Source organism: Marmota marmota, unplaced genomic scaffold (genome assembly GCF_001458135.2).
Source record: "Marmota marmota marmota unplaced genomic scaffold, marMar, whole genome shotgun sequence".
NCBI lineage: Eukaryota > Metazoa > Chordata > Mammalia > Rodentia > Sciuridae > Marmota > Marmota marmota.
Genome location: NW_026000016.1, coordinates 43954709 through 43977162, shown reverse-complemented (window position 1 = coordinate 43977162; position 22454 = coordinate 43954709). Strand labels below are relative to the sequence as shown.

The 22454-nt window shown below is 40.6% G+C and overlaps 1 protein-coding gene across 1 annotated transcript in view; it reads right to left on the bottom strand.

Annotated features, from left to right (window-relative positions):
- Positions 1-22454, bottom strand: part of Nr5a2 (nuclear receptor subfamily 5 group A member 2) — a 121861-nt gene that overhangs the window by 55869 nt on the left and 43538 nt on the right. The window contains 1 exon segment of the mRNA XM_048809598.1: positions 1000-1119. Within this exon segment, the coding sequence (XP_048665555.1) occupies positions 1000-1119 (120 nt within the window).

Sequence of the window (22454 nt, the reverse complement as noted above, 5' to 3'; positions counted from 1 at the left end):
GGGGAGGGTAGGAGGTCTTTACTTTGATAATACTTTCAACTCTAACATTCCCAATTTATCATGATTATTTATTGTTAATTATTAGCTTCTCCCTGCTATAGCATAAAATTCCACAAGGACAGGAAACAGGTCAAAGCCTCAAAATAGTGACTAGCACCAAGTAGGATGCTCAATAAATATTCTTTCTTTTTATTTTATTTGCAATACTGGGGATGGAACCTGGGCCTTGTGCATACTAGGCAAGTGCTCTTCCATTGAGTGACACGAACAGCCCTTATTTACCTACTTATTTATTCATTTAATTTTGAGACAGGGTCTCAAAAATTGCCCAGACTGGCCTAGACCCTGATATTATCCTGCCTCAGCCTCCTGAGTAGCTGGGATTACAGGAGTGTGTCATTGTAAAGGGCTCAATATTTCCTTCTTACTTGAAAAAATAGCTATTCAGAATAGGGGTAAAAGCCTGATGGTTATGTTTTCCTTTCTATTGTTCTTGGACATCTGGCTCCTGAAAACTGGAACTCCTGTCCCTTTTCCATACTGGCCTTTATGTCGAATATTTCAACTACATGTGACATTCGAATCAACCTGTTCCAACAAAGGTAAGGATTCTACAATTTATAAGGTTTTTAAATAACACACAAGTATACTAGGCTAATGTAGAAGCTCGAGGAAAAAACAAAACAAAACAAAAAACAGTACTAATCACCGAGTTTGACTGAGCAATTGTTCTGACCCTTAGAAGCAGAACTTTCCATCCCTGCAGACTAGAAGCAGCAGAATGCTTATGATTATGTTTGCTTTTACAAGTTTATCTGTAATCATCAGAGCAGGAACTGAGTGCACCAAGTCATCTTTTCTAAATTATTGGCAGCCAATCTCTCCCTTTCAAAGCACAAGAGTGCTTCTGATCTAGTTAAATTCCTGCCATGCTGAACATGCTTAATAAAAAGATGCGCTTTATTTTTATTTTTTTATTTTTTTGGTCTCTACACTCACTTGTTGCCCAGTAACCAGGAAAATGGATCCTTCCTTTCCATGTACCACTTGTCGGTAAATGTGGTCGAGGATTAAGAGCTCACTCCAACAATTCTGAAGCAGCTTCATTTGGTCATCAACCTGTAATAGAAAAAAGGGGGGAGGGCAGTTATTTACTACCTTTGTGTTTTTGCATAAATTTTTCACGTAAGAGAACAACAATAAGCAAAGAAATCTCCACCAGTATTCACTAAGGTACTGATGCTCAGAATTTACATCACTTCTCCTGAAAATGCTTATTTTTGTTTAGACAAATACTTGATGGGAAACAAATACTTATGCCAAGTACTTGTGATCAATGAGGTACTCCATTAGGTTGGTCCATCTAGCATGAATAGAGCTAGTGGTTGTGAGAGGCACGGTTGCCTGGGACTGTCCTCATACACCCCATGAGATGACCCCAAATAGCCAGATCTAAAGGTTGACACATTAAACTGAGCTGGAAATCATATATAAACATTAGCAAGCTGCCAAAATGAGAGGATTTATAGAAACAAAAATTAGGATGACAGTCCACGGGACTCTCGTAGATAGGAGCACACTGCCACTATTTTTCACGGGTTTTCACTGACAGTCCTAATTGTGCTAGACCCTGGACAGAACCATCACACGCCTATTCTTGGTGTTAACCTGCATCTGCTGTTATGATTTAGATGATTTCCCCACCAACTCTCTAAATTTGTTTCCTTATCCAAAAAAACAGGTCAACAACTACTCTCTCCTTTATCTGGATCACCATGAAGATCAAAAATGCTGGCTTATAATGGGCATTTTACTCATGTCTTGCCCTCCAGGGAACTGTAGTCTTCAGTCACAAATACACATCTGTCTCATATAGAGTCCACATATATGTCTCAATATGGGGAGCAAACGGATCCATTTCCATGGCTATTTGTAACAGTTCACTCTTCCTGTTGTAATATATACCAATCAAAAACCTTGCTGTACACCCAAATCCAGTGCCCATGTTTGGATATTGATTGACCTAGCATTTATAAAAGCCAGGCATGGTGGTTCATTTCTGTAATCCCAGCAACTTCATAGCTGAGGGAGGAGGATCACAAGTTAAAGGCCAACCTCAAAAATTAAATGAGGCCCTACGCTATTTAAGGAGACCCTGCCTCAAATTAAAAAAAGTAAAAAGGGGCTGGGGATGTAGATCAGTTGTGAAGTGTCTCTGGGTTCAGTCTCCAGAACCAAAAAGTAAAATCAAAGAAAAAACACCAAAGCCTGACATTTACATGTTGTATAATTTTTTAAAGAGTTTTTCTGCATTATCCAGTTAGAACTGGTATCGTTATATTCAATATTCAGGTGGGAAAATGGGGTCGAAGAAAGACAAAGGGGCGTGCCTGAAGAATTTTCTTTCTCCTGCTCAAATTATACGCCGTCTCCAAATCACATCAAGAGGTCCTAGAATTTTCGAAGTCAAATTAATATAATTCACTTTAACAAATTCATTTTAAGTTGCCATCCAATGGGACTCCAGAGAGTTGCCACTGATACATTAGCAGTGGTCAGACCTTGTGGTGAACTATGCTTCCATTGGACCAGGACACAGTGAACACATTCAGGAGAACACCGAGGCTTTGAGGAGAAACAAGGATTTGAGGCCACAGCTCTACAGATTCCAGCTATGAGGGCTTGGCCAAACCATATAATTCTCAAGCCTTGTTTTCTTGGTTAAAAATGTATAAAGTGGGTCTTGTTATGACGAGAAGATGAGATAATAAACAGAGAGCCCTTGGTGAAAATCTACAGTGATACACAAATGAAGAACCAACAAACAACGGCTCCCAGCTGACAGACCACATAGTTCCGAATCGAAAGAAAAAAAGGTAATTGCATGTATTGCAGCTATCATGCAGCTCTGTGATACACAAAATGCATCCACCCCTGTGGATGATGATGATGATGATGATGATGATGATGATGATGATGATTTGAGAGCCACTTAGGGTGAATCTAAGTGCCAGGCCCTGGATAAAACAGTGAACAAGGTAAATACAGTCCCTGCCTTTATGTGATTCTTCCTGTGGGGGAGGATGACACCCAAACCCTGGTGAGCAGTTTAGCTGACCGTGGGAGTTCCTGTCCTTCTTAAGAGGAACATCTCCGGAGCACTGTGGATTGTTCCAGGTCAGGCTCTGAGCAGCAGCTTATGTGGATCTACCTAACTGTTCTCTGCTAACAGGTGACCCCAGCAGGACACTAAGCCATGGCCTGGTGTCCCAGCAACACGCATGTCATCACACCCAGAGCAGATTCCTGGAATTGTCTCTCAGATGCTAAAGGGTGGGTTCAAAAACGAAGTGCACTTGGCTTCTGAGTTTTATTATATTCTCATCACTATCAGTCTCTTATTTGAAAGTTATCAGTCTATTATGGCAATTTGGTTGCAATCATTTTTTTTCTTCTTGTGATATGAAGCTTAGGTTATTTCTTTAGTGCTCTTTTCAGGGAAGCACAAAATACTGTACTTTGAGATAATCTCTCCAGAAACAATAACCACACGTTAATGCTGCACAGAATTTCCAGATGGGTGGAGAATATAGACTCCAATGTCCATTTATGGATGCATAAAGGGGATTCCAGTTAAGGACAGAAAGAAAATTTATTATCCCTGTGCTGTAGATAGAAAAACGAAAGAGATAGGAGACTCTGGGGGCCATGAAGAAAAGAAGAAAAGTTTAGTGAACATTGAGAAGCCTGTTTTTTGGAGGCCTCTCCTCATTTACGTCCCCAACCCCATTCCCCATCTTGCATACATAATGTGACAGAAATAGTACTGGTAACAAAGTGCCACAACTAATGTAAAAAAATTACAAGAACTTAGCTTCCCAGCCTTTTAGAATGTTGAGGCTACACTGCCAATCTGCCTGTTTCCCAGTTGTTCTGCTCTTTGGAAATTGCCAGAACAGAGGAAATGGACTCCATCTCCTTCCTATAATTAGCACTTCACTTTTTTGTCTTATATGCTGTGCTGGTCATGTCCTTATTTCTCCCTGTGTTTCCAAGAGAGGGCTTCCTATGATTTCTCTGTTTTCACAAAGTACTGCAATTGGTTATCTGTCTGCCTTCCCTTGAAGCTGCAGATCAAAAAGTGCCTTCCTTAGTGCTTGGCAAGAGAAGAGGCACTTAATACATGCTTGTTAAATGAAGGGAAAAAAATGACTGGATCATTTCCACCTTTTCCCTGTATATCCAAGCCCACCATATAAGCAAGCGCCTCCCTTGGTGTTTGTGGCATGATAATGAGTGCATGGCTGTGAACACACCAGCAACTTAACTTTGACCCTTCGCACACGTGCCCTGCAGATTCACACCCACAGCTGGCCCTTGGTAAAGACTTCTTGACTGATTGTAATTTCAACACCCCTCTTGAGCAATTGATTCCTTGTTTGAACACTCTCTGAGGAGGTTTTCCACGCCAACATTCCATTTCATTATTTTCCATAATTGATTATGTGATATTTTATGTTATCTTGAAATTGGTGAGTGTGCAGCTTTGCAGGGCTTTTGTATGACATGGTTTTTATGCAGTGCTATGAATAAAAGGACAGGTAAGTATGATGGCTGGCTTGCTCCCTCTCCCTGCATAAGAAGTGCTGGCAATTTTGAAGATATTTTTTCTTTAGAAAACATATTTTAAATGATTGAAGCCAAGAGGAAGAGGGGGAAAAATAATCCACTCCTTCTAAGTCAATTCTCTGGATGCTAATACTGGTAATGAGCAATTTGGAGTTGCATTTGGGGAACCCAGGAGGGGGACCAACTGGATACAAATGCCCTTACATATCAAAACCTCTCACTAATAGTTAGCCAATACTACCTCACATAATCCTGGGTTATCAGCTGCAATAAAAGGAAGGACTTATCTCAGAAACATAGTTATTTATCAGAGAAACTATTTATATTGGTATTATAGACCAGAGCATAAGGAATACAAGTCTCATATTGTTATCAGGCACAACTTCCCACAACCCAGAACGTTAATCATTAGAAATGTGTGCTTTCTCATACCAAGAGTGGATTTAGCAAACAATTATGAGAAGAAAAATGTGTGGATCTTTCTCAGTCTCACATTCAACTTATCAAAACCTCTCTGTTTTCCCCTCCCTTTACCTTTGAACAGTCCAGAGACTCAGCTATTTCACTTTCCCTCTTGCAGGGGTTTTTGAAAACTGACATCATGAATCATTGTAATTAAGCTTTAAGAAAAATATTATTAGAAAACATTCTGCTGAAATGGTCTGATAGTTAAAGTGGTCATAAACCCATTTCATATTTCTGACTATTCAACTTGGTGTTAAAAAAAAAAAGTGAGGGAAACAGGTGACTAAAATATGATCTCTACCTTTGAGAGGAGACAGGTGTGAGTACCTTTTTATAACCCATTGTGCACAAGAAACTCATGAGCATTTTACCTGAGTCTCTTTCTTGGGGAGACTTCAGGGGAGAGTCAGAGGAGGGTGTGATAGGCCTTTGCCTTGCAGAATTACTTATCAAACATTTTCCCTCCTCAATGGTTCCTATTAGAATAGCTCTTGGATCAAAATCAAACAAAAACACAAATAAAAAATGATCGGAAGATTCTTCAGAATCACTACAAATGAAATCCAGGTATTCAATTTATTTCTCTTTCTGGCAAGAAGAAGGGGAAAAAAAATCCCAGAGGTAGATCACCATTTCTTTTTGTGATAATGATTACATTGGTAGTGGTATATTCAGAAACAGAGAAGAGAGGGAAAAAAACCAAAAACCCAAACAAATCCAAATCAATTTAACAAAACTCAATGACATCTGGATGCAGTGGTGCATGCCTGTAATCTCAGCAACGTAGCAGGCTAAGGCAAGAGGATCATAAGCTTCAGCAACTTAGTGAGACCCTGTCTCAAAATAAAAAAAGGGGTTGGGGTGTAGCTCCGTGGTAAAGCACCGGTGGATTCAACCCCAAGCACTGCAGGAAAACAACTCAATGCTCCATGAGAGGCCAGTCTGAGCAAGACAGACACACTACTACTTCACTCCTTTACTGTTTTTATGAAGAACACTGATGATTATCTGAAACCTCTATAATAAACTGCTACAAAGTCCAAGAAAAAAATGATTTCACATTAACAATGATTAAACAAGCACGAAAAACAATACGGTACAACAGAACTAACAGACGATAAAACTCTCCAGTCAATTGTTGCAATTCCGAATAGATTTATAACCAGAAGTTCTTCCCTGTTCCAAGGGACCTGGACGTGATTCTAGTACTTTCCAACCAGGCTGCTTTGTTCCACAATACAGAAACCTATCTACCAAACTCAGTCAGGAACTGAGCTGTCCTGCCTCCTTTCTGTTTCTCCCATAGAGCCACAAAGGGTCTGTCTCATTCCAGTCCCCCTGCTCCCTGCCCCAAGGTTCTGAACTTTTCAGACATGGAAGCAGGAGCAGGAGGTTTAACTACTTGGTATCTGCCTCTTCTTTTCCATTCCCATCAACCCCTCTAGGGCTTTCACTCATTTCCCCTCCCATCTAGGTCAAGAACACTAGTCCCCTCCATAAAGGTTATCAAACATTTTCCCCCCTCAATGGTTCCTATTAGAATAGCTTTTGGATCAAAACCAAACAAAAACACAAACAAATAGAAAATGATTGGAAGATTCTTCAGAATCACTACAAATGAAATCCAGGTATTTCCCCACTTGACCAGAGATGGTCAATATGCTCCTCCCTCTTGTTCTGATCCATCATATACACAGTTACTAATATTACCTACTCTGTTCATTTATTCCTTTGGACATGAACCTCTTTCGTATTCCCTAGACTTTCCTTTGGAGATCTCCACCAAACCAGAGCTCCCAAGCAATCGCATATCAGCAATAATTTATCAATGGGCCTGCTGATCCTCAAGCCAAGGGTGATCTGGGATAGCCAGAAGCTGAGGATCGTTGCCTCTGACCGCGGCAATCTGCTCTGTTTACACTGGTGTGCCACGCGAAGATCAGCATTTTTCTACGTCTGCCAAGTCATAAGATGAAGCTTTCTGTTGAAGTTCCTTTCTCATATCAACTTTCTATCCCATCACATACTAATCCTCTAGTAAACACTGCCTGTTTTCTTTCTTTCTTTCTCTTTCTCTTTCTCTCTTTTTTTTTTTTTTTTTTGGTGGTGGTGGATACTGGGGATTGAACTCAGGGGCACTTGACCACTGAGCCACATCTCCAGCCCCATTTTGTATTTTATTTAGAGACAGGGCCACTGAGTGGCTTAGTGCCTCCCTGTTGCTGAGGCTGGCTTTGAACTCTCAATCTTCCTGCCCCAGCCTCCTGAGCTGCTGGGATTACAGGCATGTGCCACTGAGCCCGGCAACATTGCCTATTTTCTGTAGGCAGTTTTTTCGTGATTTATTGCTGCTATTGCTGCTGTTAGGAAACACTTAGTGCTGTCAGGCACCATCTAAAGGTTTACTGTTGGCAGCTTTCTAAAGCCTAAGAAGAAGAGAGGGTTCTGTGCCTCATGTCAACACATTTTAAAAACAATAATGAATAAAGAAAGAATAAAAGCTTTAAATGCATGAACTGATTTTATATTCACAATGAACCCTAATTATGGACTAATTATGATTCCCTACTTGACCAGGCACTGGTTCTTCACTGGTAGAGGAGGAGCAGCAGCTGGGAAAATGTAGGAGAGCTGTCAGCAGGAGGAGTAGACAGAAAATCAAACAGACCAGTCCGCTACTTGAGCAGCTGAATGCACAATCACTCAGTAAGGATGCCAGAACCTTAGACCATAGGACCCCTAAGGAAACCACTCTGACACTCAGGGCACAAAAGAGGACATTCGTGACCAGAAGGGTTTCTTGGCAGCAGGCTCATCAAACCCTTCATGTAAGAAGTCGGGAAGGGCTGGGATGAAGCTCAGTGGTAGAGCGCTTGCCTAGTGTATGCAAGACCCTCGGTTTTATGCCCATCACCTCAAAATAGAAAAGGAAAAAGAAATCGGGGATGTCTGTAATTTGGTAGAGAGCATTCATCAAAAATTATTAAAAATTTTATTCAAAATTCAATGTTTCCAGAGGGGAAGTTTTACTTATTCAGAATGTTTATAAACATGGGAAAACTAATTTCACCCAGATGTAAAATGTGATATTACTTTATATAAAAATGTGTGGATGCTGAAGAGTGTATTTACATACATGTGAAATGGTTACATATATATGAAACATCTTTGAGGTTTACAGATTAAAAAAAAGACTGCAAAGCATATATAAATGGTGAATATAGAAAAATATATCACCAGGTATATTATTTAACCAATCTCTTTCAAATAGAATTATAGCTGCATATTCTGAATTTATCAAACCAAAAGATTATAATTGATTGATATTTCAGCAAGAGACTTTTTAAAAAATGGTTTTAAGACAAATATAAAAAACTGACTAAAATTTATCTTTTGGTTTGATAAATTCAGAATATGCAGCTACAATTCTATTTCAGCCTATTTGGGGAGATCAAATGGAAATTTTCAAACAGCTATCCTAGTAGAATTTTTTCTTTCTCTTCAGTTACCACATATAGCCCCACATATAATTCTTACCGCCTGACGATGGTGGGCAGTAAAAGGTAATGAGACTATTTTTCCTTATGGCTAATGGAATCAATCACATTCCATTGCTTGAGAGTCAAAGCATGAATATATGCAAAGAGACAGGAAGAAAAGGAGGTCTCTTCCATTCACTGAAGGTTAGCTATGTCCACACTTCCCCTAAGATCTGTCACTGACATACATGATGTTTCAGTTAGCTTGACTATGATAATGCCATGAATGCAATATTCTGCAAAGTAAAGAACCATAAAAATTATCATATCGATGAGCTTCATGGCCAACCCAGCCTCAGATTTTGTGGGACTGATATAAAAAGATCTTTTTTGGGGGTGGGGGGGTATAAGGGCATGGTTAACCTAGTAGTCATTTATCTTGTCAGATTATTGATACACCACCACCAACAATAATTATATTACTGCTGGGTGTAATGGAGACTTGAATTAATATAAGACCTGGTCCATATCCTCAAGGACCTTATGATTGAGTTGAACAAACCAGACACACTAATGCAAGCTAATTAGTGCACCAAGTAGCATACAAAGTCTTAAACTTTGTATGAAATAATTAGAAAATGAGGCTGAGTAGGCAGCTCAGTGGTAGAATGCTTGCCTCATAAACCTGGGGCCCTGCGTTCAGCCCTGCACAGCAAAAGAAGGAAAGAAATTGAATACATACTTCAAAAAAAAAAAAAAACTAGACTTGAAATCAATTTATAGCAGTTAATATATACATGTAATATTAGATGAATAACAAAATATACAAGAAAAATGAAGCTAAAAGAAAAGTAGGGAAACAAATCAAAACCAAGACTAGGGCCAGTCCCCCAAATAAAGCACCCTATGCATTGCTTCCATTGTCAGAAATGGGCCACAGTTTGGTTCCCTGTAGCTGGAGCACCACTACTAACATGAATTGTGGAGTACAAATGAGATAAAAATCAAGACAGTCACTTGCAAAACAACTTCTCCTGGGGCAGGACTCCTGAGAAACCCGTCAGTAAGATTGTCAAGGAGGGCTCCAACAACAGCCTCGTGGTAGCTACAATGCTTAGCTTTAGAGTTCCTTTAATGCCCTTCATGTGGCAAATGTTAAGAGGAGTCAGGAGAGTTGGGCCCTAGAACACAACTTACTGGTGGTCTATTTTATTCCAGATATAAATTGAGACAGTCCACAAATGGAGAGAACGTACACACCATTACTGGTAGCATCTTTCAACCACTGTAAGGAAACATGGCTGTGGAGTGCGAGGTCCCAGGCTCTTGCCTGGGCATTCTCATTTACCATGTGACTTTGGGTGAGGAACTCAACTGGGCCAGACCCCAGCTACTCTCACAGCTTTGTTTTCACCAAATGAGATGACTGTAAACTTGTCCCCGCAGTGACTAGTACACAGCACACACCCTAAAAATACTGAATCTACCTCCAGCATTTATATACATCTAATAACCAAGAAGGCCAAATACAAAGGAAAAAATTCCAGGTAACGTAAATAAGCTGATGATCTAGATAAGAAATATTTTCAAGTTGATTAATGTGAAGTATTTTCCAGTGCTTTCTCTGGCTGGGTATCGTTTCATTTATGAACACTACCTGTTTCCTGTCCTCCGGTTTAGAAATCTCCTATGTGTAATTAAAGTAATGTTCTCGCATGTCTGACCTGGCAGAAAATATTCAAGCAATGAAAGCAAATTCCTTCTAAGCATGGCACATTTTACGCTGGTTGGCTTGGAATGTCAAGAGAGCATTTGCGAATATGGCAATGATTTTATAATAAGGTGATGAAGTTGTGCGTATAATTCTCATTTTCCAGACACAGACTTAACGGGTAAAAAAAACCACCACCAGCCATAGGAGAATTGCAGGTGTGAAGCAGGCCCATCCTCTGGACATCTGAAGTCCTAAATTAAGGAAGGTTCTGGCTGTACTGCACACTGTGAGATGGACACAACGTTGGGGTGATGGGTGAACCCATCTTGGGATGGCAGGGTGGACAAGAAAGAGGTAAGGTGGGGGATATTCTACAGGGTGTGTTCTATGTGCTTTAAGTCACTTAACACAACTTCTTCCTCCACAGACTGCATTTCACAGCCTTTAAAAAAAAATGTTTAGAGGCTAAAATGTCCTTGGGTCCTTTTTAGCTGACTGTTTCAATCGGGCAGTTGGCCAAAGAAAGGAGAAAAAACAAAACAAAACCCAGTGGCCTAAATATCACTCACCAAAAATACAACTCAAATTAGGGCAGAAGTAAAGGAGAGGTCCCCAAGGACAGTGTAGTGATGGGAATTCTCTGGGTACAAAGGCTCCTGGGAGGATTCCTCTGCTAGATTCCCCTGGGAGACATGGGAGGAGTTGTTCCTTCACACAGTGCAACCCCCCCCCACCCCCACTCAGGGACCAGTGTTAAGTGTAGGTCAGTCTCTGCCTTCAGGGATACAGAGAAATGGACTCACAGAAAGGGGTGGCAATGGAGCAGAGCCCAAGGAATCAAAATCTGGCCTCAAAGTGCAGAAAGTTTATTTTCAGGAAAACCAGACAATTTTTGCATTGTGACATTTCTCAATAGGATATATCAGGGAATTTCATCCCAATGCTTAAAACACTGCGTGTCAATACTAATTCTTAGCAAGCTTCCTGTCTCTTTCTGGCACTGTGAATGGCATCCCTTCCCATTACCTGGACGGGAAGACCCCACCCCCATATCCTACAGACTCACACCTACATATCCTACATGCAGAGTTCACCGTAGGTGCTTTGCTCAACGCTGAAAGGCTCTAGTGGCTACTTTAATCCAACTATTTCATTTGACAGAAGAGGATACTCAGGGTGGGCAGCCTGTGGTTTATCTGAAGTGACTCAGGTGCCAGCAAATGGATGGGAATCCAGGTGTTCTGAATCCTAGCCCAGAAATCTTTATTCTGTCAATTGAATTTAGGAATAAAGAACAATCTTTATTTTTTTTAAAATTTTTAATTATAATTGCTATGGTTGGGATCTTAAGTATCCTCCAAAGGCTCAAGTGCTAAAGGCTTGGCCCCCAGCTGATGGTGCTACTGGGAGGTAGTGGAAGCTTCAGGGCTGTTTTGCTTCCTGACGGCCATGAAGTGGCGCTCTCTCCTGCTGTCAAGAGATACTACCTCATCGCAGGTCCCACAGTGACTGACTGGGTCAAAAAAAAAAAAAGTCTTTGCTCCTTTGAAGTTGATGACCTCATTTATTTTGTCATAGCAACAGAAAGCTAATACAATACGGTCCCAATTTCTTTCCTGTAAATTGCATTAATGGTAATCTAATCTATTTTGAATATAAAGAAATTTGCAATTTAGGAATAAATTAGAAGGTCCTCTCTCAGACTACAAAATACAAATCCATAGATACCAAATAACAGAACTTTGGGATTATTTGGATATAAAATCTTATTAAAGATATTCTTCTTATTTGGGGCAAAACTGTGAAGATGACTCAGGATGGGGACCTACTGAGGAAGGAATGAGTTGTTTCTGGGTACAATAAAATCAGGATGGAGAAGCAGTCTAGAAATAAAAGGTTGCACTGACTTCATAATTTTGAAAATCCACAAATTAATTGTATGGGGTGACAGGATGGACTAGATTCTCCTCTCAAGATATTTAGGCAAATGATAGTTCCATTTGATCCTGGGCTCTTTTGCCATTTTGCCAAATTTTGGTCCAGGTATATTTGCCTCCAACTTGGGCTTCACACACTTTCTCCAGGCAAAATGGAAAGTAGGGGAAATGAAGCCTAGGAGAAACCCACAGGATTCAGGCCCCCTGCTTGTGGCCGTGCACAGCACTGGGCTTGGGTAGAAGGGCTTCAAGGGTGAAGAGGAAATTCATCCCAAGGGGCCTGCACCAGAGTGACGGAAATACCGAGGTTGGGCCTGAGCCATTGTCCCCCGATACCCAAAGTGTCTCTTGGAAACCGCATCTGAGAGTTAGAGGAATCAGAGTGGACTTGGATCAATTTGAATCTGGAATTTGTACTTTTTTTGAAAATGAAAAATGTTTGCCTTGTTGCCCTGTTTCTATCTCATTTCTAGAATTCACATGGATCATTACTTCGAGGAAGGAGTGCACTAAATTATACTAGCTGGATTCAACACACCACCACCACCTCCTTGGGGTTTTTGCCACTGGGCAATCATCATATCTATACAGGAATGTTAGTGAGCTCTGGCAAAGGGAAGGTGTGTGTGTGTGTGTGTGTGTGTGTGTGTGTGTGTGTGTTCATGCTGGGTCCTAATGCCAGCAGTGAGTAGATACCTTGTAATGAAGACATGAACTTGGCTTTAGTAACATCAATATGTTCCACTTTAAAGCCATCTGACTGTATGTGGATTAATCTAATTCCTATTTTGAAAAACACACGATTTACATAAACTACAGATGAAAAATGACACTGGTTATAGTAAAAAAGCAATCTATTTCTACTAAAAATCTCTTCTCTAAGTGATAAACAACTACAAGATCCTAACAGCAGGAACCTGAGGAGACGCCCAAGCGAGGACAAGAGAATATCCACTCCATGCCTGGGCATGGTGGCACATGCCTATGATCCCAGCAACCCCTGAGGCTGAGGCCAGGAGGGTCGCAAGTTTGAGGCCAGCCGGGTCGCAAGTTTGAGGCCAGCCTCAGCAATTCAGTGTAGTCCTCAAGGCTGAGGATGTGGCTCAGTGGTAGACTGTCCCTGGGTTTGATCTCTAGGACTAAAAGAAGTAAAGAAAAAAAAAGTAAGAAAGGAAAAGAAAACATCCGCCCTGGTAGAATGCTCAGGCTCAGAAAGAGATCCATCTCCATTCACACGTGAGCTGAGTGGTTCAAGGAGGGACGTGCCAATGAGCTTTCAGATCAATATGGTGAAGTATGGAGATTGATCTCATCCCACAGTGAGTACATTAACGAGCTCCTCTAGGTGACCTTTGCCCGGTAGTACAAATTAGACTCCACCACAAACCACATTCTTGAATGGAGACCTTTAAAGGTCTTTGCTCCTTTTTAATAAAGCACGCTGCAGGCAGACCTCAAAGATGACACCCCCAGAATATAGCATGTTGTTTTTAGAGACTAGGAGTTCTTGCAGAATTAGTATATTATGTCTGAAGTTATAGATGACATCGATGCAGGTTTTAAAGCATATTATTTTAAGAAGTATTTTTGGTCTTGTATAATAAAGGTGCCAAACAATTCTGAGCAGGAAGTCCTACTAGTGGCTTTATTTAAATCTCTCATAAAAGTTCAGGGAGAAGCAACTGTATTCGAGATTCATGCTCCTCAAACTTTAACACACCTACAATTGACCCAGAGGCCTTGTTAAAATGTGCACTGTGACTCAGCAGGTCAAAGACTGTTGACTCTGTGTGTCTAACAAGGTGACCTTGCAGCAGGGCTGACAGTCACACGTGACACTGAATAAAAAGCTCCGGAAAACTGCAGCTGCTAGATGCCCTCTTCCCATGTGTGGAAGTGTGAGTAAAGTATCTCTCACACACTCATGCATTAAAGTTTTAGGCACAGGAATGGCATTGAACCACATGCCACAGTGGCCAAGGGTAGGAGCTATGGACTCAAGCCTGATGCAAACCCAGCTCTACCCAGGGCCAAAAGAGCTGGGTGAACGTGGTCATGATTTAACTCCCTGAGCCTTAGTCTATTCCACTTCAGTCAAATTGTAATTAATACTGATGCCCCCTCTGTGTGTCCCCACTTGTTGTGAGGTATCATTGAGCTACTGTATAAATAGAGTGTAAGACAGGGCTTGGGCTCAATAAATAACAGCTTTTATTAGTGAACATCACTGTTCTTTCAAAGTCAGAACTAGCTCCCAACTCCAGCTCAATCCAATGACAAAGAAAAGAAGAAGCCAATGCAAAATGCTCATAAACAGGGTGCCAACGCCAGGCTTTTGTCTGAATATGACCACGCTGCTAATTCTCTTACTGTCTTGGGGGCTAATTGGAGATAAACCATAGCTGTCATACAGGCCCAGAGGGACCCTGACTTCAGGGAGATGAATACTAGGGGACCTGCTGTCCCTTAAAGGCAACTCAAGGTAGGATGGCACCAGGTCACATAGGACCAGGATCTCTGGAACTTCTACCGTGCTCCACGGGGGTGTGGGGGTGTGAATGTGAGCACAGATTGTGGGGAGAAGGACAGGTAGAGAAAAGCTGGGTCCTTTTGTTAGTGACTTAGACACATATCCATGCTGTTTCCCAGAGCTACCCCCAGCCTTAGCAAGGCTACCAGCCCCACCAGAAAAGCAGCCTGAGGACCATTGGCAGAAAAACCCTAAGATTCTGAGAAGGGCTTCTATTTCCGTAGGGGTTTCTCTCACCACTCCACATACTTGCTGACCTAAAAATTCCAGTTTAGGGGCCTGGGGGATGGAGGTCAGTGGTAGAGCGCTTCCCTAGGATGCACCAGGTCCAGGGTGTACTGGGGAGTATGGGGGTGGTGGGGTGGGAGAAGGTTGGTTCTAGTTCTCCAGTTTGCATCAGATTTTAACCCCTGTGGAAGAGTAGATAATGCCACGAGAGTGATAATATTTAAATCAGTGGTTTGACAAGTGTGGTCAGGGATCTAAGAGGTTAAAACTATTTTCTCAATTATACCAAGATGTTATTTGCTCTCTTGACCCTCCACCTCTCAGGAGTATAGAGAGGCCAAGAGATGCAATGACATCATTACTCTGAAAGCAGATGGAATGTGTGCTTGTGAATTCTTGGGTTTTAACGATCTCTCTGTTTTAACTCTTAATTCATTAATATTGATGGTCCAAACGCACATTGAGGCTGGGGGTGTAGCTTGGTGGTATAGCAGGTGAGTGAGGCCCTGGGTTCCATCCCCAATGCTTGCAAAAACATTTCGGAAAGCCTTGCACAAATTAAAGGTCTTTGGTGTCCATCATTTTCAAGAGCACAAAGTGTCCTGACACCAAAAGTTTTGGGGATCCACTGCTTTATATCAATACCAAGCATTTCCATATTATCATAAACGAATTTTGGACAAGTCAAAAATTTGGTGGGGTAATGACTGAGTTCAGATCTCTGTGCTAGAGCTTGGGAAAGAAGACAGCAATGAGTAAGGGGTGAGGAAGAAATGGGGTAGCAGCAAAAAGAGAAAAGGAGTATAATGACGATTATCAGATGTGCCCAGTTTTGCCCCAGTAGTCCCATGACTACATTTAGACTTGTCAAACCGATGGCTTAGAAGATGATGATGCCTGAATACCAGGTTGTGAAATCTTCACTTTTCTGTGATGCCATGTAAAGTTGTGAATGATATTCAGGTAGGAATTGGGGCCTATCGAGAAAGAAAGTTACACTGAGCCCCTGAAAGAGAAGCACCCCATCAGGAATGGTGGTGCACACTTGCGATACCAGTTACTCTGGAGGTTGTAGCAGGAGGATTGCAAGTGGCAGTGGATGCCAGCCCTAACTTTTAGAGAAACCTAGTCTCAAAATAAAAAGTGCCCCTGTGTTCAATCCCCAGTACCAAACAACACTCATGAACTCCTGGAATACAAAACAAGCAACTCCTGAATAACCCACCCCACAGCCTTGTGTCCCTGACCCTGCCCACAGAGAGTCTGTAATATGAGAACAATGCCCAAGAATAAGGAATACTGTGGTCAAAATTGTGTGACCCCACCTTGGCTCCACCTCTAGCTCCGTCCTAGCTGCTGTCCCTCTATAAATATTAACACCTCTAACCAAAGGCCTTCTTCTCACCAGGAAGCAAACCCACACTCGCTCTCTTTCCCCTCAAGAGTGTAATCCTTGCTTTCCTAACGAAGTCTTTGCTCAGATCTGATGTGTCTTTAGATTCCTTTCTGAGACATCTGTCAAGAACCACTTGATGTCTCCCTCCTGCAACAACTCAGACCCTCCTCCGGTCAAATCAGAAAACACAGGCACTCACTGGAAAGAGGGGAGCATGGGAGCATATAAAAGAAAAAAAAAAAAAAAGGAGGGCAAAAGGAAGCTTCTTGGAGCTGATGAATACTTCCATATTTAGCAAGCAATCCAAAATGCTAGCATGGAGCTTGGAAGACAGGAATGGCATAACTGTTTGTAGGTGACGCCACTAAGAAGAATGTGTACAGTGAGAAGAAAAGGGAACCAAAGCAGAAACTTAGAAAACTATTGTTCAAGAGTTAGGGATCCTAGGCACAGTGGCGCACCCCTGTAATCCCAGCAGCTCAGGAGGCTGAGGCAGGAGGATCACAAATTCAAAGCCAGCCTCAGCAACAGTGAGGCGCTAAGCAACTCAGTGAGACCCTGCCCCTAAATAAAGTACAAAATAGGGCTGTGGCTCAGTGAACCCTGAGTTCAATCGCTGGGATCCCCCCCCCCAGAAAAGAGTTAGAAAGATAAAGGGGAAAGAACCTCACAGGGGGAAAATGTTCAGAAAAGAATACTGATGTGCCCCACTTAGAAACTGGTCTTTTTGCTGCCAGATGAGAACTCTACTCTCAAGGGTTGGCTGTGGAGACATGAAGGTGCGGGGGTGGGGGGGTGAGGGTTACCAGGAGCAGAAAGGGCAGGGTGGTGACAGACCAGGTGTCTGTATGAGGAGATGCTGTGCTTAGGTGTGCTTATATAAGAGGGCAGTTTTGCACACACGAGTGGACAGAAGAGAGCCAGGAGAGTGGGGAAGATTTAAAATATCAGCAAGGGATGAAAAACCAGACACTAGAAGAAGTAGAATGGGAACCACGAGGGAGAGAAGCAAAAGAAAAAGACCCCTCAAAGTTCACAAGAAGGGATTCTGAAATGGAGGCACAGACACAGCCTCTGTGGACAGCAGGCTTTAGTGTGAAGTGTGTGCATGTGTGCCCAGTAGCAGTGTCTGTGGCTGGGCGGGGGAGGGACATCTCATTACAAGAGGGAGGGGTGTGTACCTCCTGCAGGTAGAGGGAGGTCAGAGCAAAATGGCAGAAATCACCCAAATAATCACCAGGCAGCTACATCATCAAAGACAAATTTGCCCTTTGTGTGGCTCCAATTTTAACCAAGGTCAAGGTTACACAGAAAGAAAGGAGGACTTTGGTAAGATTTCACCCTCCTTGGGGGACTTCTATTATTGCACTCACCATATTGTAATGCAATTAGGTGAACTTTTTAGTTCTAAAAAAGTTTGCGGAAGTCATTCTGTCTCCACCCTTATACCTTTCCATTAATAATAGACTTAATTATTTGGCATAAATAAGACTTGTTTGGCATACTAATGAAAGGCAGGCTGAAAGTCACTTAACAGTAAATGAGTCATACTGGACTCTTCCGGCTCTTCTCCTTTTCTCCACCCCAACCCTAATTAGCATTTCAGTATCTTTACCAAGTAGTTAGAGAGACAGACTCACAAGCCATTTAAGGGTTAGAATGCCACTCCCTTCTCTCCTTTCTCTGTCCTTCAGAGGTGACTAGGGACAGGATAGGGCTTAACTTACATTACACTCAATAGAAAATACAGTTAAGATATCTCAGAGAGTTATGTTCAACTCTCGAGGAAATATTAGATGCACATGAAAAAACATATCTGCTAGCTTGGACAATAAATGTGTTGGCCTTTAGCATGTTTCTTTATATTGACTTTGTGAAATGTGATTCTTGCTTTGGTGATGCTGAGATACAGTTTAGAAATAGCATTCTAGCATATTCCCCCATAAAAATAGCACTAGATCTCATAATTTTATACAGATGCACTTGCCTCTTTGAGGGCAAATAAACAAATATTTTTTAGTTGTAGTTGGACACAATACTTTTATTTTATTTATTTATTTTTGTGTGGTGCTGAGGATCGAACCCAGGGCCTTGCATGTGCTAGACAAGTGTTCTACCTCTGAGCCACAACCCAAGACCATTTTTAATTCATCTCTGTGTCCCCAGATTCTAAGGCTGTGCAATCTATAATGTAAGCTGTACTCTACCCCTATTGTATAGGCAAGGACACAAAAGTGGAGAGAGTTAAGTCACTTTCCTAGTAGCATGTGGCAATCTGGGACTAGAGGTCAAGTCTTGACTCCAAACCCACCTAATTTCCACCTCAGGAGGCCTCTGCTGTGCTGAGAATTGACTGTCTATCCAGGACTCTGTGCCAAACCTAAGCATTTTACTGAACACATCAAATACAGCATTGGGATTCTGCTGAATGTCCTCCTCCCAAACCCAGTAGGCAGAAGCACTAGGGACCCATCAGCAGGAACCTAGCCTGAGGGGCCATTAGGGGCAAAGTTCCCTAGACTTCTGTCTGCTTCTCATCTTTAACCATCTGATCTCAGAGAAAGCAGCTCAGAGTGTGGCCCCATGACAGAATTTTAACTTGGATTTTAGCAGTGTTCACAGTATTCAATCACAGTATTATTTTTTGCCTAGAAATCTTGGATTCCCTTTGTTCAGTGCTTCTGTTTTCCTGTTACACTTTATGGATGGTTTGCACTCTCATACTGTGTTTTTGTTATGCCAAAAATGTTGATTGTTCTTGTATTATCAAATCAATGAAGCAGAGAGAGGTTACTAGGAAGGGATTAATGCACTGTTAAAGAAATTGGATGATATGACTTGTTATTCACTGAGAATGATGGCAGATCTATGAGATTTACATGAACAAGAGCTTTGTGAGTTTATCTGAAAGCCCACATAATGGGCTTCATTTAGCTATAACATGGAAGAACATTCTTAGATATTGTATCAACAAGCTTTAAAACCCTCTATTTATTCACATGATTTCCGCCCTTCCATGATCAAGTTCACTGACATACACTAAACATTATCTTTAAAACATTAATTTCTCCTTAAGTCATGATTTCTCACTTTCCCCTTAACTCTGAGCTTCAGAAAACTATTAGGATCACCCTTGAGCAATGCAGAAATGCACTTGAACTCACCATATATGCCACATGGGGAAAATGGTAGGATCTCGAGGGCTTACACAGGGAGAGCAGAGACATCCACTACCTGCACATCCTAGGTTACGAAGCTTTTCAAAACTACAAATGCTTTGGATAAGATTAGTGGAAACACTTAAAGATTTAGGAGCTGTGTGTAATACACCTGGAAGCCTACCTACTCAGGAGCTGAGGTAGGAGGATTGCAAGTTTGAGGCCAGCTTGGGCATCTTAGTGAGACCTGTTTCAAAAAAATAAAAAGGAGGGGTTGGGATTGTGGCTCAACGGTAGAGCACTCTCCTAGCATGGGCCATGCTAGGTGGGACCCTGGTTCATTCTCAGCACCACATAAAAATAAAGGCATTGTGTTGTGTTCATCTACACCTAAAAAATAAATATTATAAATAAATAATATAAAGGAGTAAGGGTGCGGCTCAGTACTAGCAATCCTCTGGATTCAATCCCCATAATGGCAAAGAATTTAAATAAATAAATAATAATTTGTAATGGGGTCCAGTGGCGGACACCAGGAGTTCTAGCTACTTGGGAAGTCAAGGTGGAGGATTTCAGTTTGAGACCAGCCCGGGCAATTTAGTAAGATCCAGTCTCAAAAAAAAAAAAAAAAAAAAAAAAGGCTGTAGCTCAGTGATAGAGTGGCTCTGTGTTAATCCCTAGTACTACAAATAAATAAAGATTTATAATCATGAATACATATAATTTTGCCATGCATGGTGTGGCACACCTATAATCCCAGAGATTTGGGAGGCTGAGGCAGGAGTATCACCAAGTTCGAGGCCAGTCTTTGCAACATAGTGAAATCCTAAGCAACTTAAACTGTCTCAAAATAAAACACAAAAGGATCTAGCACAGTGCTAGAGCATCCCTGGATTCAATCTCCAGTACCAAATAAATAAATTAATAAAAGAAATTTTCTTTATACTCTTCATATGGAAGATTTAAGTCCAAAAATGATACCTGGCATATTACTGATACTTTATAAATATTTAAGCCTATGATCAAGAATACTATAAAATTATGGCAATATGTAAATCAATGGATGTGTAACTGATGTGATTCTGCAATATGTAAACGGGGTAAAAATGGGAGTTCATAACCCACTTGAATCAAAGTGTGAAATATGATGTATCAAGAACTATGTAATGTTTTGAACAACCAACAATAAAAATTTAAAAAAAAGAATACTATAAAATTAAATTTATAATATTATAAAATTAAATTAAACTATAAAAATGTAAGGAAATCTGAACTTCATATTGCTTAGTAGGTCCTAGGGATACATGGGACCCATCATGAATACTTGACTCAATCTTTTGTTATCCATTGACAATTAGAGGTTTTGCAGGAATCCTTAAAATGCATTAAAATTCTTCTCTCACCATTTGAATTGGTTAAAAAATTGTGTATACTCTCATATTCAATGTATGACTTACTAAAAAGTGTTGGGAGAACTTAAAGGAAATGTCAACTGAGTACTGTATTGAGAATTACTGGGATAACAAATAATATTGTTACTTAAAACACAGATGGAATTAATTCCTTTCATTTTGATTTTGTTTTGCCATACTGGGAATTGAATCCAGGGCCTTGCACACGATAGCACTCTACCACTAAGGTACATACCCAGCCCTTTTTTTTCAATTGTATTTTGAGACAGGGTCTCATTAAATGGCATTAATTCTTTTGGATCAAATGAATTGATTTGAATTTTAGAAATACAGTAAGTTAAACTATTGTATAATGTCTTTAAAAATTTTTTCTTATTCTACCCTACCATATTTGTACATAAACCAATAAAAATGAAGTTGCTTATAAAATGACATTAAGGTCATAACACTGTTTTACATTGTTGATTGATATTTGTAACCTATTGTCTCATTTAAACTAACTATTAGAAATGCCAGTTTTGGAAATCTTACCTGGTAGAAAAATTGTTGACTATTTAATCTTTCAATGAAGGTATATGTAATTATTTTTAAAAGTCTGAATTTCAGTCCAAAATTATTTAGAAGGTAAAACTCTAAGGTAAATAGTCTGAGTTTAATTTCTCAGGGCTTGTGTTTGAAGGTTTGTCCCAATTTCAAAATAGATAAACAAACAAATGCCTTTAGGTGCTTGAGTACCTTGTTTAGATTAAAAACAGATGAATAAATGTAAAAGCTTTGTAGGTTCACAGTCAGTGTTTTCAGGTTTTATGTTGAGAAGCTGACAACTAGTTAGAAAAGCCTGGCTGGACTAATCAATTATTCAGATCAACATTAGATGCCTATTATATACAGAATCATGGGAATTGTGTCTCTCTGCAGTATTATATTAAAATCATGAGTCTAAATACTCTTAATGTGGAATGAAAAGATAAGCAATCTTAATATTACACCAAGACTCACTCCAAACAATGAATTGACTTTTATGTCCATTATGTAAAGGACGTTGTTTCAGTTTAATTTCTATTTTTTTTTAATTTTTAATTTTTGTGGTGCTGGGAATAGAACCCAGGGCCTCACACAGGGTACAAAGCACTCTATCAACGAGCAAACCCCTAGTCCTATTTTATATTTTAAAAATAACAATTATGTCCCATGGTACAAAAGACTGAATATGATTCTAATAACATGAACAACAACAAAAATCATTCTTTGTTCTTTTAGGAACTTCTAGAATCGCATACACAAATTTGGACATAATTTCTAGAATGTAAACAAATTGATCTTTTAGAAAAGAAAGTACATCTGTTGTATGCAAGTATGTTTCCCCCTAATGCACGGAACTTTCTAGACTAATGAAAACAAAAATTTCCTCTTACCAAAGCTTTTGGGGAGCTGTTACCTACCAAATATATGCTATTTCTTCCTCCAGTGAGAACAAACATACCCTCTCTTTTCTCTCTCTGGCAG